We start from the raw sequence: 15,258 nt of genomic DNA, 5'->3' as shown, positions 1-15,258 counted from the left end.
GAATAACGCAGCACGCTTCATTCTATCTAACTACCATCGCACTAGCAGTGTTACGACAATGAAACGCATCCTTTCACCTCAGTCACTTGAATCACGTCGCAAAGCATCTCGTCTCATACTTTTTCACAAGATATTCAATCATCCACTTTTAAAAGATCAGTTCATTACCACTCCATCCTATTACTCAGCCCGTTTAGATCATCAGCATAAGGTACACGTCATTAGCTGCCGCACTAACACTTTCCATCATTCCTTCGTCCCGCGCACATCCAACAACTGGAACCACCTTCTCTCGGACATGGTTTTCATTTCAAATCATGGCTTGTTTTCTTCTATAGTACAGAAGTACTTACGTGATGACACGTGAAGTGTATATTGTACATATAAATTATTGTACTCTGTTTCCCCCATGTTTCTGATGATACTTACACATACATTCAGTGTATTGCCTAACATTGAATTTTCATATCTTCTAATCTTTATTATTTTGATGTTACCATGTTCGCTCTTGTTTATAGTTTATTATTTTTTGTACCCCACTCTCCTCTGTAAAACTATGTGCAATTGAAGTTAAAATAAATGAAAAAAAAAGGAAAGTAGGAAGGAAGGAGGGACGAAAGAAAGAAAAAAAGGTTGATATTGCAGTTTCTGTGTGTCATTTCGAAAGAAGTAAATTGACAACAAATGGGCAATGCAGTGGTGGTGCTTCTCCAATTGCTCCAAACTGCTCCAAAGTAGAAATGCTGCTCCATGCTGCATCAAAGTGCAATATTTGCTCGTAACTGCTCCAAACCTGCTCTGAAAGGATGTTGGCAAACTAAAAAAGAACGAGTTGAACTATGGGACCATCCCGTGAGCCTAAGCGAAACCAAAAGCAGGCTGTATACACTATCATATTATCCTAGTGTGCTACTCAGTGGCGTAAATACAGAAAAATCTCAAGGGGCGACACATATCAGGCCATGGTGTCCAATTCGTATTCTTCATATGGTTTGTATCTTTATTTATAAAAGAATTAAACCACGCTTTCAAAATAAAATTTCTGAAATCAGCATGGGGTCCAAGTTCGAGCAATTGCATTGTTCTATGCAGTCTCTTTTTTCACCTTTTTTCGATTTCCATAGTTCGCACAGCTGAGAGGCATTCAATGCAAATAGGCAATAAAAGATAAACAGCCTTTTGAAAAGTTGATTGTGCTATACTCAACTGTTAACTCAATCATATCACGTGCCAAAGATAAATCTTAAGTTGGACACTTGCAAGTGGTGTCCTCCCCAGCCTGAACACAAGAAAAGGCAAGACTCTCTGTCCCCCCCCCCATCATTTATGCCAACTATACTGCTTGTATACTAGCATACGGCATGTTTGTTTATTTATTTATTTACAAATACTGCATCTTGCACAGCAAGGGAATGAGTACAACACAAGATAAAATACAATACATAAAGTCACACTAAATCACATTTAGTCGCATCAAATATAACACAAATAAAGTATACACATTGAGTATACACACTGAATGGGCAGAACATCAGGAAAGTACACACAGTATACGCACAAAGTATGCGCACAAGTATGCGCACAAAACCACAGTCGCGGCGACGCGATAGTGATCTATGAGCTCCGAGGACATGTGGCTAATGCAGTGGTAGATTGAAGACAGTAAAGACATGAAAAAAAAAAAAAGGCTAGAAGCCTTTTGGTGTTCCTGACCAAAGAATCTAGTAGCGAGCAAAGCCAAAGGTTTGACACGTGCTTTCGTGGCAGCCAGCTGCGCCGTCCCGTCCATTCACGTGTGTCCCAGAAAGAAATACACGAATTGTTTTGACGGAAATGAAATTTTTGCTTCTTGATTTGATAACGGGAAATGTTTGGGAGTATTTGCACTGCCCGTTGAGACTCTCACCTTAGTGGGAAACCTACCTTGTGTGTTCAGCCACTCCAAGCCATTCATTATAAGACCGCAACGTCGCTCTTGGCACTTGTGATTGGGACCCCCTCGCTCTTGTTTTTGCTGGATGTCTTTTTTTCTTTCTTGTTTTTTTGTGGGAAAATAAATGGGGGAAAATAATCCAGTGCTTCCTCCCCCACCCCCCTACACACCCACCCCCACCTGTTGTGGAAATCTCCCGGATTCAGCATCCTTGAACTTGGCAGGTATGCATTATCTGTTGAGGCGTTTTTGTTTTGCTATTCCCATGCCCATGTATACACTACCTATATGGGCCTGTACAAAGGCCTACAGTATTGTTAAATAAAAACAAAAATAATAAACTCTGACCGTTGGCTGCCCTGCATATTACGTTCTACACATATGAATGAAAGTTCTGTTGAAACTATGGAGCTTGTGTTTTGTCTTCCTCCGTGTTTCTGTCATACTTTGGTGTGCTGTTTAGTAATACGAATCCATATGAACTCGTCCAATTGTCAGTCCTCTTAAAAGGTTTTTTTGCATGCCCTTCATCTCGAGGGTGAGCAGGAAATGAAAGTTTATGCACTTGTATGTTGGCATTGTGCAGAGGAGTATGGGCTTCCTGCCAAATGTGTGTCTTACCACATGACATCTGCTTCTGCTTCGGTCGTCATGCCCGCTGCCGAGACTCTGTGGCAGCCCGAAGAGTTTGCTGCCGTGCTGACCACGTCGGGCGCAGATGTGAAGCCGATCAAAATAGAAGGAGAAACATCGCACCGAACCAAGTGTGACAATGGCAGTGGCTCGGAATACATCGACATCAATGACCTCCTTTCGCCACTCAAGTGAGTGCACTTACCGTCTCTTACATGATGGTGCAGTACAATCTTTTGGATTCAGTCTTGAAGTGTTGTATTTATATCAGCCACGATTTATGGGCAAGAAACATGGAGAACCAGTAATGTGGACTTCGTGGCTGCTTTTGTGTGACAAAAGGAAACGGGCATGTGTTTTTGTTTGCTGTTACTCAGGGGCACATCAACCTCATTGACTGCTGTGAATGATCACAAGATTATAGTGATCACAAGGGGGGCCTTGTAAGGTATATGGTGCATACATATGTGTGCATACATATGTGTACAATAAATGAGCAGAATGTGCTGTGTTCCTTCAAAGCTAGTAGCTCTACAATTTTTATATGCTTTTCTCTATGACTTTGGTATATAAGGATAAATGTCAAGGGGGGACTATACTTTAAAACTTCTTTTTTACATTCTTGAGCTCGAACTTTGAGAGGTTGTTGCTTGCTCTGTGTCATGGCCAACTTGCATTCCATGTGCAGGGACATCAACGTTGAGGAGCTAGAGACTGCAACAGCAGCGCGCAGCCCTAGTAGCTCGTTTGGGCAGCTCACTGCATTGGACCTGGTTGAAGGCACCTGCGTCACGCCTCATGTTACGCCCGTCAAGTTTGCCACTTTAGGTGTGTGCCGGCACCTCTGCCACACCCACTCATGCTGGAATGAAGGAATTTTAAGGGCTTTTTTTTTATACTCAACATTAATTTCAATTAACTTGCAACAAAGCCAAGGAAAGTGTTGGGGATGTTATTTGTAGTAATTGTGTTGTGAGTGTTAAGAAAGTAAAGTCAACGAAAAGATAACTTGCCGCCAGCAGAAACCAAACCTGCAACTTTTGAATAACGCGTCTGATGTTCTACCAATGAAGCTAAGGTAGTGGCCGTGCCCCCATCCTTTTTTATGGGTATATACAGCATAACCATAGAGTTTCATACAATAATAACTAGAGAGGAATCTGGCACTGTGATCGTGTATCCTCATGGGAATTATGGGAAGTGCAGGCTTCAGATTAGATCGTGTTAGCTAGCAAACTGTCTATAGATCTTTTTCTACAGTTTCAGTTTCATTCTTCACGTAGAGTAAGTAGTGGAGTGGGTGCAAAGGACTAAAGCTGCGCCTTTGTTGTTCAAAGAAGCTTAAAACTGCTAGGCCTCTCTATTTACTGCAATGCTGGAGCTCTACAAGTCACGTTTGACAGTTTAAGCGAAGCGTCGTCCACTCACCACTGCACATAGATGTAGCGCCTTATGCCAGTGCAGGATATTACATTGAGTTCACATTTGTTGTTGCTGCGACTTGCCATCAACTGCAAAATGATTACGACGCAAAGTAGACGCACCACCACACTCTTCCGACTCCACTTCACAACAAAACAAGAGGTGCGTTAGGGGCAGACCACTTGAACAGACGCACCTGGCGTAGCAGCAGACGAAACATTAAGTGTTCCTCACTTAATACTGTGCTGTTATTTCCATAAATAGATATTGTGTACTTTTGAGTGCAAAACAAGAATATTGTTTCGAAATGTTGTAACAAATAATTCATTACATCTTGGTGTCAAATCTGTAATGCAATGGCAGAGCAATGCAAACTCTGGTGGTTAAGTTTGTCCAGGTTTCACTTCTACTGCCTAGCCACGAAAACCTTTTGCAATAAAGTTTGCGTACAAAAAATTAAGCAAGTTCCAATTAGATATGACTTCATATCACTTTGTTTCACACTCGGCAAACAAGCGTCGCGAATCTCAACCACGTGATCCATACGAAGCAGTATCGAAGCCTGTACTTCCCATAATTCTCGTGGGGGTACATACAAGCGCTGCTGAAGGAGCCCGCATAGACACTAGTGCCAGATTCCCCTCTCGGTATTATTTTATGAAACTCCATGGCATAGACCACTTATAACGTAAGTCGCGAGAGTCGTGAATATCCACACTATAAGCGGTACTCTTCTGTAACCAAAACAGCCTTTTTCAACGACCACATTTGTGTAAAACATGCTGAGCATGCACCCTCGTGTGTCCTAGAGTCTGTGAGGTCTCGATATTTATAGAGCGCACCACGTTCTTGGAGTGAAGGGACACAGCAGATGCGGTCAGAACAAACCCCCAACAACACACATTTAACTACTTCAGAATTGCCTTTTTTTACTGCTCCAAAGCTGTTGTAAAACTACATTATGTCTGCTCCCTGAGCTGCTCCAAAAGACTCGAGCTTGCTTCCACCTCTGAATGTTTGAAAGCTTGAATACAGTCGATCCTGGATATACCAAACTCGAAGGGGATCACGGAATAGTTTGATATATTGATAATTCGAAATACAAAGTATGCGTATTTAAGGCCTAAATAGAGCATTTCAGGCCTGTGAAATTGTTACAAGCTTTAACATAACAATTCGCTCTCAGTATAATAAAGGACAAGGTGTGAACTGCAAGTTATCGCACTTTATTTTGCACGAAAATAGTCCGTAAACATGTCTCGCTTCTTGCGTGCCGTCATGTTCCAGTCATCGTGAATATAATTGAATATTTTCAAATAAGCGAATTCAGCTCCTTCAGCCTCGACAGCATTGATTCACGGAGAACGCTGATGCAAGCTTAGTAGCGGCAGAAGGTTGGTTTGCGGCGGCAGCGATTGCATATTCATAACCGCACGAGTACACTTCTGCAACACTGGCAACATCAGCCAGGGTCTCAGCATCAATGCAGTCAGAAACAGCTACGTTGTCATGTGCACCCATAAGTCGCCCCCTGGCCGAGAAGGTGCCCGGAAATGCTGATAAATCGCAGAATCCACCGAAGTCGACACCTGGTCCACAAGGAAAATTTACGACGGTGCTTCACTTGATGTAGTTCCAAGTGTCAGTGATAATTTTTATCGCTATGTGCGGGTCAACGTTCACTTAAACTCCAGAATGAGGATAGTTATAGCCTGAGAGCAGAACGACGATAAAGGGACAAGAAGGAGACCAGCGCTCGTCTCCTTTTTGTCCCTTTGTCGTTCTGTTTTCATGCTATAACTATCGTCATGTCATACCAACTAGCCCACACTGCCACACTTCCAGAATGAGGATTTATCAGGAATGAGGTGAGAAAGCGCTTAGGACAACGTCGAGTTTCCACAGTCTAAATGTTGGCGATATCGATGTCACTTCGGCTTTTGAAGCTGGCAGCCGTTGCTTTCAGCATCTTTAATGCAAAAAGCTAGAAAGAACTTAGCCTCCGAGATGTGCGTTTTAAAACCGAAAATACCAAAAATATCTTACGAGGTTGAACATCTCGAAGGCCATGCTTTTCAGGCTCGTGGGTCATTGTGCGCTAACAAGGAAAGAAATGCGAACATTGCAACGAGATCGCTAAGCTCACTTTGCATTCTCAGTTTGGTGCCCTTGGCAATTGGTGTTTTTCGAAAAGCACCATGCCCCTGTGTTAAGAACTGCAGATGGTGCATCAGACGTACAGGTGCACTCGCAAGCGCCACGAAACGAACCAAATCAGCATGATGCAATAATACTGCATTTTCGTCACTTGCGCCACAAGGAGATCAAAACTTGTTAGAACGCGGCTGAATATTGATCAATATTTGCTAGGAAAGATGTACTTTCTAGGCTTCGGCACGGCACAGCGTTTGATATAGCAGATGTCCTGCTGCGCGAGAGTTCGATATAGTGGTGCACGGATCCCATACTTTTGCATGGCAAATTCAAGGAGATTTCTCAACTGTTCAATATAGCCAATAATATGATATATCCGGGATCGACTGTATTTGCATGCCCCTCATTGGAGACGTCTAGTAGCCAGGTTGACTTGTTTTACTGTCAGAACTTGGGCATCTGAGCAGGTGCAACTGAACAAGCCTGTGCGCTTGTTCACACGCATCCACACAACAAAAAAGTGGGGGGGGGGAGAAGAGACACAAACAGGACAGGCACTAAACATCAACTGAAAGCTTACCGACCAATGAGATGGAATACACGCGCAGGCAATGCTGCACAAAGCGGTGCAGACAGCGCTACTAACGCACATACTATCTGTTTCCGTCACACGTAAGCCAGTGAAGATGTACTCATGCATTTGTCAATTTTTATGCTGAGGCAGTATGCCTCATAGATTTCGTGAGCTTGCTGAGTAGCAAAGCTGTGCAAGGTACGAATTCTCCTAAAATCAGAAATGCAAGAACATCCTCGGCAGTGATATCTGCCAGAACGACAATAAGACGTGTGAACTTGTAGTGGTCATTTTGTTTCACTGTAGAAGACATACATGTTATAACAGCCACTTATTGTTTTCTTCGATATATTGTTAAAACTGGTATCGTTGTAAGTAGGCTTGAGCGCACACGTGATGTATTTGTTGCAACTGCAGTCATATTATGCCACTATCCATTAAACCAGTTATGATAAATTTCTATAAAAATAGAATTAAAGCAATCACTTGGTGCTCGGAAAGCAAAGGGATGCAGTTACTAAGCATAATTGATTATTTTTACATCCACCACTATGAACTCTCTTTGGAATGCAGACGTGTACCATGTCGAGGCAGTGCACAACTTCTGGTGTGTAGACCAAACTTGGCAAAAAGGCAGTTGCTGCGCACTAGGCTTTCTCGTAAGTTCTTTTGGGAAAACACTGTGAGAAGTCATCTAGCCTGCCACGCAGTTGAATTATTCAAGGCCGCTGTTTGCAACTGCTCTTTTGAACCTTGCTTGGCTTTGATGGTAAGTTTACGTCTAAATGTGTGTGACTTGAAATATGCAGTGATTTTTCCTGCACAGTATGTAGTTTTCAGCATATTAGATATTTCATGTGCTTTTTGCCAAGTGAGAGCTATCCTAAAAAGAGAGAGTTAGTCAACGTAGTATGCGAATTTTTTGCAATAAGACAGAAATGGAGTTGTAAACTAAAGTGATGCACAATTGTGAGTCAAGTCCGAACTTGATGTTCACTCACTTGTGGATGATTGGCCAATCATAACTTTTGGTCGAATGGGTTTAGAACATACACTGCATGTTTGAAACCCGTGTACCAGTGTACATAACCTCACAACGTTTAAAATATCATTCCACAATTAAACACAAAAATGTTTTTAAAAAGCAGTGCCTCCCCCCTCCAATGAATGACCTCGTGTGCCTGTGCAGACAAAGGCATGATAAGTGCTTGTGCATTTTGTCCAGATGGCGTGCTACAGCTAAAGGATGTCTCCAACGTGGAGGTTGATAGGGTCTCCTCAACATCACATAGCAGCAGCTCTCGCCTTGTCACACCACCGATTTTACGACGAGGAAAGCGAAGGCGACTGGTCTGTTTTTCTTTCATCCCTCCTTTCTCTTGAACCTTGTTTTTGCAGCATAATTCGTGTTGTGTTGTTGTATGAAAGATATGCCTGAGTATAGCTCGTTGGACTGAACCATGTCATCGTTTCAGCCTAACGAGCTTATTTTAGATGAGAAGCAGCTTATGGCAAAGCTCAATTCAGTGTGCGTAAACCGTTACTGTGCATGCGCAACAGCTCAGCGCTGAGTGTCGTATGTGCTACTCGAGTGCATGAGTGAGTGTTCGTGGGAGTCACGGTTGTGCTAATTATCTTACAATATGACGAATGACCAACTAGCCCAACAACATGTTTTATTGAGCTACACATTGCTTACAGCGTGGTGAGAGCACTTTACGTGAGTCTCGTAATAACGCATGTGGCAATCGAAAGTCAATGAATTATTGGAGTTCTAAATCAAAGGTGACGGCCTACAATATTAAGGAAAATAGAGCAGGTCAATGTGGGCAGTCAGTTTGCATTTTGATTTTAGGGTCCTTGGCAATTGGTCTTTTTGAAAACACTACGTCTGTACGTTAAGACCTGCAGACCATGTATCAAACATACTGGTGCACTGGCAAGTGCTGCACAACAAACCAGATCAGCCTAATGAAATAACACCATCTTTTTCATCACCTGTGCTTGAAAAGGGACCGAGATTTGTGAGAACATGGCCAAAAATTGATCAATATTTGTTAGGAAAGATGCACTTTCTGGGCTTTGGCACGGCACAAGGATATAGCGGATGTCCCGCTGTGCAGGAGTTCGATATATGGGTGCACTGGTTCCATACTATTGCAGTGGATATCTCAACTGTTTGGTATAGTCAATAAATCATTATATCGAAGTTTGATATATCCGGGATATACTGTAATACAATTTGGCATCAGCATTGCCTCATTCTTGATAAGACAGCTATAAAATACTATCCCGCTAGTTCTTATCAACCTAGAGAAAAGAAACACTTACATTTTGCTATATCTCATACAAATATGCTCAGGAATCATCTACAACATTTTGCCCCCTCACAATTTCACTTTTAACTATTCGAAAAATATTTAGTAATATTTGAGAAATATTCAAATTCATGTTGCATTGCTGCGAGAAATGTCGCCACCAGCGCTCTCGTCGCTGCCTTGGCCATAACTGCGTAGTGTTAAGAGAGTTGTCTGCAAGTGAATGTGCGTTAGTCACTATGTACTTATTCAATGGTATCGAGGCATGGAAAATTAAGGACCTGGAAAGCTTCTGTTCACATCCGTTTCAGAAATTAAAAAGCTAATCAAAGTGCTCTGCATGTGCAATGCAAAGTATAGTTATTTTGGCGTGCTGAAACTCGCAAGTGCAGGTGATCATCACATGATATCGAGTTCAGGGCAAGCACTCTGACAAGAATTCTGTAACTACTGAATATGTTAAATATGGGCATACACACAAAGTGATGAAATACAATCATGGGCCATGTATGTTACCATCCGTGGTATGACGCTTGCTTTATGAGGAACGAATGGCCCCAATGATCTTCACCTTTGCTGTTGCATTCTCCATCCATCTGTTGCTACCTGCGCATTGAGCAGTTTTATCACGCCTTCTCAAATGTTCTGTCAATTATTGTGTTCCGTATGTGTATATTGCATATGGGGGATACGTGAGTGCCCACTTTCTCGATGTGCGACAAAAGGCAAAACCGAGGCCTCCGAGATAGCTCTAGCAATTGTGGAGACCTCGGGCAAGAGACAGGTGATGACCAACACTTTGCAATTTACTTGTGTGGTGCACGTGTTAACATTTGCTAGTTAAAGCCACAGCTTTGAGCCTTCAAAACAAAACGTACATGCACGATGCTGTGTGGTGACAGGCAGTTCAGACTATGGGTGGTCATGGAGTGCACATCACTAGTCTACACTTGACTGTGCGCACCCCGGTCAAGGTTACCACAGTTCTTTATCAAGGCTACTCAAAACAATTATAGGAGACCTACATTATCTTTAGGCTTGTGTGACAAGGGAATTTTAGGTTCGAAACGGGTGGTGATTTTGGTCGAATAATTGTGAATCTAATTCGAATTGTGTATGCATATCTCAAATTATAGAAAAATAGGTGCATTTCTTCATTTGACGTCACTAATCAGCACAATATCTATATATATATTTTTAATTGAGGCGAGGCCTGTGCAAATGCCATTTTTTCTTCAAGGCAAGTGGAAAAAACTTGGAATAGTAGCAGAATTACTCTCGGTGGAATGCAAGGGATAACTGTAAATTATGTTACGTTTTAAAATTTGTTATACTTAAAGCATATAAATCGGTATAACAAGCCTTCAAACTTAAAGAATGAGGTCATGTGAGGGTAATATGTTCATTGGTGACAGTGCAGATTTCTGCTGGGTTCATGTTTTCATGGCTTGGCACTACCTCACTGCAGTGAAACCACCTTTACAAGGAATACATTCAAACTAATACACATTTAATTAGGTGTTTTCACGGCTAGCATTTTTCCACTGCAGTGAGACCACTCTAGAGAAAAGTTACATGCCGTCTAATACAGTCAAACCTCAATATATTGAACACGGATATATCGAATTATTGCCTACATCGAGCGGTTTCTATATCATGCGGGAAATCGCATGCATTTTTTATTTTTATTTCGAACAAAGTTTGACATATAATGGATATATCGAACTCAGCCACCCCAAACCGCCCACGCTCCATTGACAGGCGACGAGCTTTTCCGCAACTCTCGAAAGTAGCGAAAAGCGGCGGGCGTTTACGAATGCTACACACATCGAAGGCGCTGAGAGCGCCACTTTAACGTAGCGTCGTGCGCGCGCCGCAGCCTTGCAGTGCTTGCAGCTTGCAGTCGTAACAGTCTCTATGGTGTCAACGGCACACTGCGCACTTGTTGCAAGCTCCTCCCCCGTAGCATCGGCAGGCATCGGTCGTTGTGCTCGCAGTGTTCGTGTGTTCAGAGTTAGGCCTGTTGCGCGCTGTGGTGTGTGTAGTGATGGCTGCAAACGCGAAGAAACGGAAGACCTTGACTTTTGCTGCAAAACTGGAAGCAATACAGCGCGTCGAGAATGGTGAGAAGTCGAGCGTCGCGGATGAGTTACGCATACCAAGGAGCACATTGAGTACCCTGCTCAGAAACAAAAGCGACATAAAGGCCAAGGCCGAGAAGAGCCAGGACCCGGGCGCTCAGCGTGTACGCAAAGTTGCTTTTAAAGATGTTGAGAAGTCGCTCCACAAGTGGTTCATCGATGCAAAGGCCCGAAATAGTCCTGTATCAGGACCGATGTTGCAGCAGAAGGCAAAGAACTTTGCAATCATTCTTGGCGCCAAGGATTTCAGTGCTAGTAGCGGTTGGCTGCAACGTTTCAAGGCTCGCTTCAACATTGTCGGGAAGACTGTGTCGGGAGAGAGTGAGGACGCCAATGACGAAGAAATTCAGAAGTGGCTTGATCATGAGTGGCCCAAAGTTCTCGCCAAGTATGAGCCGAAGCAGATCTTTAATGCTGACGAGACGGGCCTATTCTGGCAAATGCTCCCGCGGCAAACACTGGACACTCGGGGGGACAAATGCCACGGAAGCAAGCAAGGCAAGGCCCGTGTGACGGTCCTATTGGCTGCCAATATGGATGGAAGCACGAAGCTGCGGCCACTTGTAATTGGCAAGTTTAAAACCCCGAGGTGCATGCGGAACTGCCCCAATATTCAGGTGACTTATGCATGGAACAAGAAGGCATGGATGACGAGGGATATTTTCCTCAAGTGGCGGAAGGCGTGGGATTCGGACCTGGCGTATCAAGGACGGAAGGTATGCCTTATTGTCGATAATTGCACGGCACACCACACCGACGCCCAGCTGAGCAACATCGAAGTGGTACTCCTGCCGTCTAACACTATTTCGAAGCTCCAACCGTTGGACCAGGGTATTATCCGCACATTTAAGTCTAACTACAAGAGTCGGCTGATCGACATTCTGCTCGTAAAACTCCGTATGGGCCAAGATCTGACTATCGATCTCTTGGGAGCCATCCAAATGCTCAAAGCATCGTGGGAAAACGTCAAGCAGTCGACGATAGCCAACTGATTTCGGCATGTGGGCTTTGGTCGCACTGATGAGGAATCAGTGGAAGAATCCGAGGAAGCTGGGTTGGCATGCGCAGATGAAGAAAGCGAGCTCGCCGAAACGTGGAGCAAGCTGAAAAGCTTTGTAGGTGCCGAGCCGCAAAGCATGTGCATCGAAGACTTCGTTGGAGGTGATGACATCACTGGTACAACGGCGGAGCTCACGGATGTGGAGATTGTCGCCGAAGCTACTGCTGAGCAGCCAAATGAAGACTCTGCCGAGGTGGATCCCGCAAGCGCTGATGGTGCCCCGCTCCTGACATCAGCTGAGGTCGTAGCTGCCTTGGCCCTTGTGCGCCGCCACTGCGGCGCGATTGAAGGCACCGGCCTATCACTTATGGATCGCCTGGACTATATTGAGGACGCAGTGGTCAAACACGCCATGGCCAATAAAAAGCAGGCTACTCTTTTACAATATTTTAAACCAACACAATAAATACTATGTTTGAATCCAAGTGAGTATTTACTGCACCACGCTTGAACAGTTCGTTGGTTGTTTTCAGCAAGCTGTTGACGCATTTTTTTCGTGATTTTTTCATATCGAATTCTGGATATATAGAACTATTTCGCGATCGCTGCGCCGTTCGATATTTCGAGGTTCGACTGTATACATCTATTTAGTTATTTCGAATATTTTGAAATTTTCTACAACTTAAATTCGATTCGAAGCAAATTCGAATACAGTAGACTTGTGATAGTTCAAACTCTGATAATTCATACTTTCGATTAATTCAAACAAAATTCGATTTTTTTGGGTGGCCCTGTATTCTTTCAGTGTAATTGAAAGGCTCCCGATTCAAAGCCAATCATTTAAGTTAATTCATACTTTTTGCAGTTCCATACCAGAAAATATCTGCTGCTTTCCCACTGCTATTTAAAAATTTGCATGCTTATATAATCCTAACAGTCTAAAAATGAAAAATAAGCACATCAGGCTTTCAAGGAAAAAGGGTTTACTAGCGAACAAATGTTTGAAACAAAGCACACATGGTAAACCATGATGCTTCTCAACTGGTATAGAGCTTTGTTCTGAGGTCATATACCTCTAGCAAAAAGCAGTTGGCAATTCATGATTTCTTTAAAATGTCTGATCAGCTGTAAATGGCCAATACCGTATATACTCGTGTAAGGGCCGCACCCCAACTTTGAAAGCGGATATTTCGAAAAAAAAAAAAACAAAAGTTCAAAATGTCCCGCCAGAAAAGTGTAGTTAGTTCATTTACAGCCAGATGGCGCTGCACGCTTTTCCGCTTTTATTCTACTTCCGCCGACGCGCCGACCACGCTGTTGACAGCGCGCCGCCATATTTGCCTTGTGCGGCCTCTTTGTTGGCATCGTTCCTAGCATCGTGTCGATACGTTGGCAGCGCGACTTCAGATCGGTGTCGTCGGTGTCACTTTGTTGGTTGTAGTGAACCCTGCAGAAGCCAGCGCACGTGACGGACGATGGGCCGGCATCTGAGATCATTCACTGCAGCATTTAAGCTGCAAGTGATTGACTATGCCGAGGAGCACGGGAAGCGGGAAGCTGGACGAAAGTACGACGTCGATGAGAAGCGCGTGCGTTACTGGATGAATCAGAAAGATGCCCTCGCCGCTACTAACAGGAGCCGAAAGGCGTTTCGCGGGAAAAAGTGCAAGTACCCGCAACTCGAAAGCGAGCTCGTCAACTACGTCGTCGACACACGAAGGGACGGCTACGCCGTATCGACTGACATGATACGCGTCAAAGCCCTCAGCATCGCTCGCCACATGGAAATACCCCCGGCACAATTCAAGGCAAGTCGGGGCTGGGCTACGCGGTTTATGAACCGTAACCAGCTTTCTATTCGGCGCCGAACGACGATTTGCCAAAAACTGCCGCGCGAGTACGAAGACCACGTCATTAAGTTTCATCGCTTCGTGAATGCTCTCAGGAGGGAGCATGAATACGACCTGTCCCAAATTGGGAATGCGGACCAGACACCTGTGTGGTTCGATGCACCGGAAAGCACCACAGTGGATTTAAAAGGTGCGAAAAGTGTGTCTGTGCGCACGACTGGTGCAGAACGCCAAAGGTGCACTGTGATGTTGTGCATCACGGCAGACGGCAGGAGGCTTCCGCCGTACGTCGTATTTAAAAGGAAGACTCTCCCAAAAGAGAAGTTCCCTCAGGGAATCGTCGTACGTGCGCAAGAGAAGGGCTGGATGTCCGAGGAACTGGTCGTTGACTGGATTAAGACCGTCTGGGCAAACAGACCTGGAGGGCTGTTACAACGGAAAGCCCTCCTTGTTTTGGACAGCTTTAGGGGCCACTTGACCGACCGCGTCAAGAACCGAGTTGCCGCAACTCGTACGGACTTGGCCGTCATTCCCGGTGGCCTGACGAGTGTGCTGCAGCCGCTCGACGTATGCGTCAACAGACCATTCAAAGTGGAATTTCGCCGATGTTACTCTGAATGGATGGCTGGAGGCGTCCACGAGAAGACCCCTACAGGACGGCTGAAGCGGGCGTCGCTCCAACAGGTGTGTGAATGGATTTTGAATGCGTGGCGTGCCATGTCAGTAGAAGTAGTTGCTAAAAGCTTCAAGGTAACGGGAATTTCGAACTCCATGAACGGCACCGAAGATGACCGTCTCTGGGAAGACGCGGACGCCGAGGCGAGCTCCTCCGAGAACGAGGACAGCGAAATGGAATCCGAATAAAAACATTTCTGGCATGTCATTTGTGACTCTTGCACTCTGCTACTGTTGCATAAACAGTACAGACCTTTGGCCTGTACTGCCTGTACTAAATCGGCCTGATTCGTGTAAGGGCCGCACCTAGCAAAATTTTCGAAAAAAAAGTGCGGCCCTTACACGAGTATATACGGTAAACTCGTGGACGTTACTCCTCTGCTTTCTGTTCATTGTGTATAGTTAGGAATTAAAAACTTGTAAAAATTTTTAATGTGATAAAATAATGCCTAATCATAATGTGTGGTGTCACTTAACCCAGAGTTATCTGAGAGCTTCTGATAATTCAAACGTCTTCATAATTCAAACAAAATTCAGAGGTCCCTTCAAATTAAAATT

At 44.2% G+C, this 15,258-nt stretch overlaps 1 protein-coding gene across 6 annotated transcripts in view; it reads left to right on the top strand.

Moving 5' to 3' along the window:
- LOC119181417 (myb-related protein B) overlaps positions 1 to 15,258 on the top strand; it is a 239,557-nt gene that overhangs the window by 119,152 nt on the left and 105,147 nt on the right. For all 6 annotated transcript variants that reach the window (XM_075882958.1, XM_075882957.1, XM_075882954.1 and 3 more), the window contains 3 exons: positions 2,520 to 2,757; positions 3,255 to 3,394; positions 7,942 to 8,066. In XM_075882958.1, the coding sequence (XP_075739073.1) occupies positions 2,520 to 2,757; positions 3,255 to 3,394; positions 7,942 to 8,066 (503 nt within the window). The remainder of the gene's footprint in view (positions 1 to 2,519; positions 2,758 to 3,254; positions 3,395 to 7,941; positions 8,067 to 15,258) is intronic.

Source organism: Rhipicephalus microplus, unplaced genomic scaffold, assembly GCF_043290135.1.
Source record: "Rhipicephalus microplus isolate Deutch F79 unplaced genomic scaffold, USDA_Rmic scaffold_14, whole genome shotgun sequence".
Taxonomy (NCBI): Eukaryota; Metazoa; Arthropoda; class Arachnida; order Ixodida; family Ixodidae; genus Rhipicephalus; species Rhipicephalus microplus.
The sequence above is the reverse complement of the archived record's forward strand: the minus strand, read 5'-3'. Positions and strand labels throughout refer to the sequence as shown.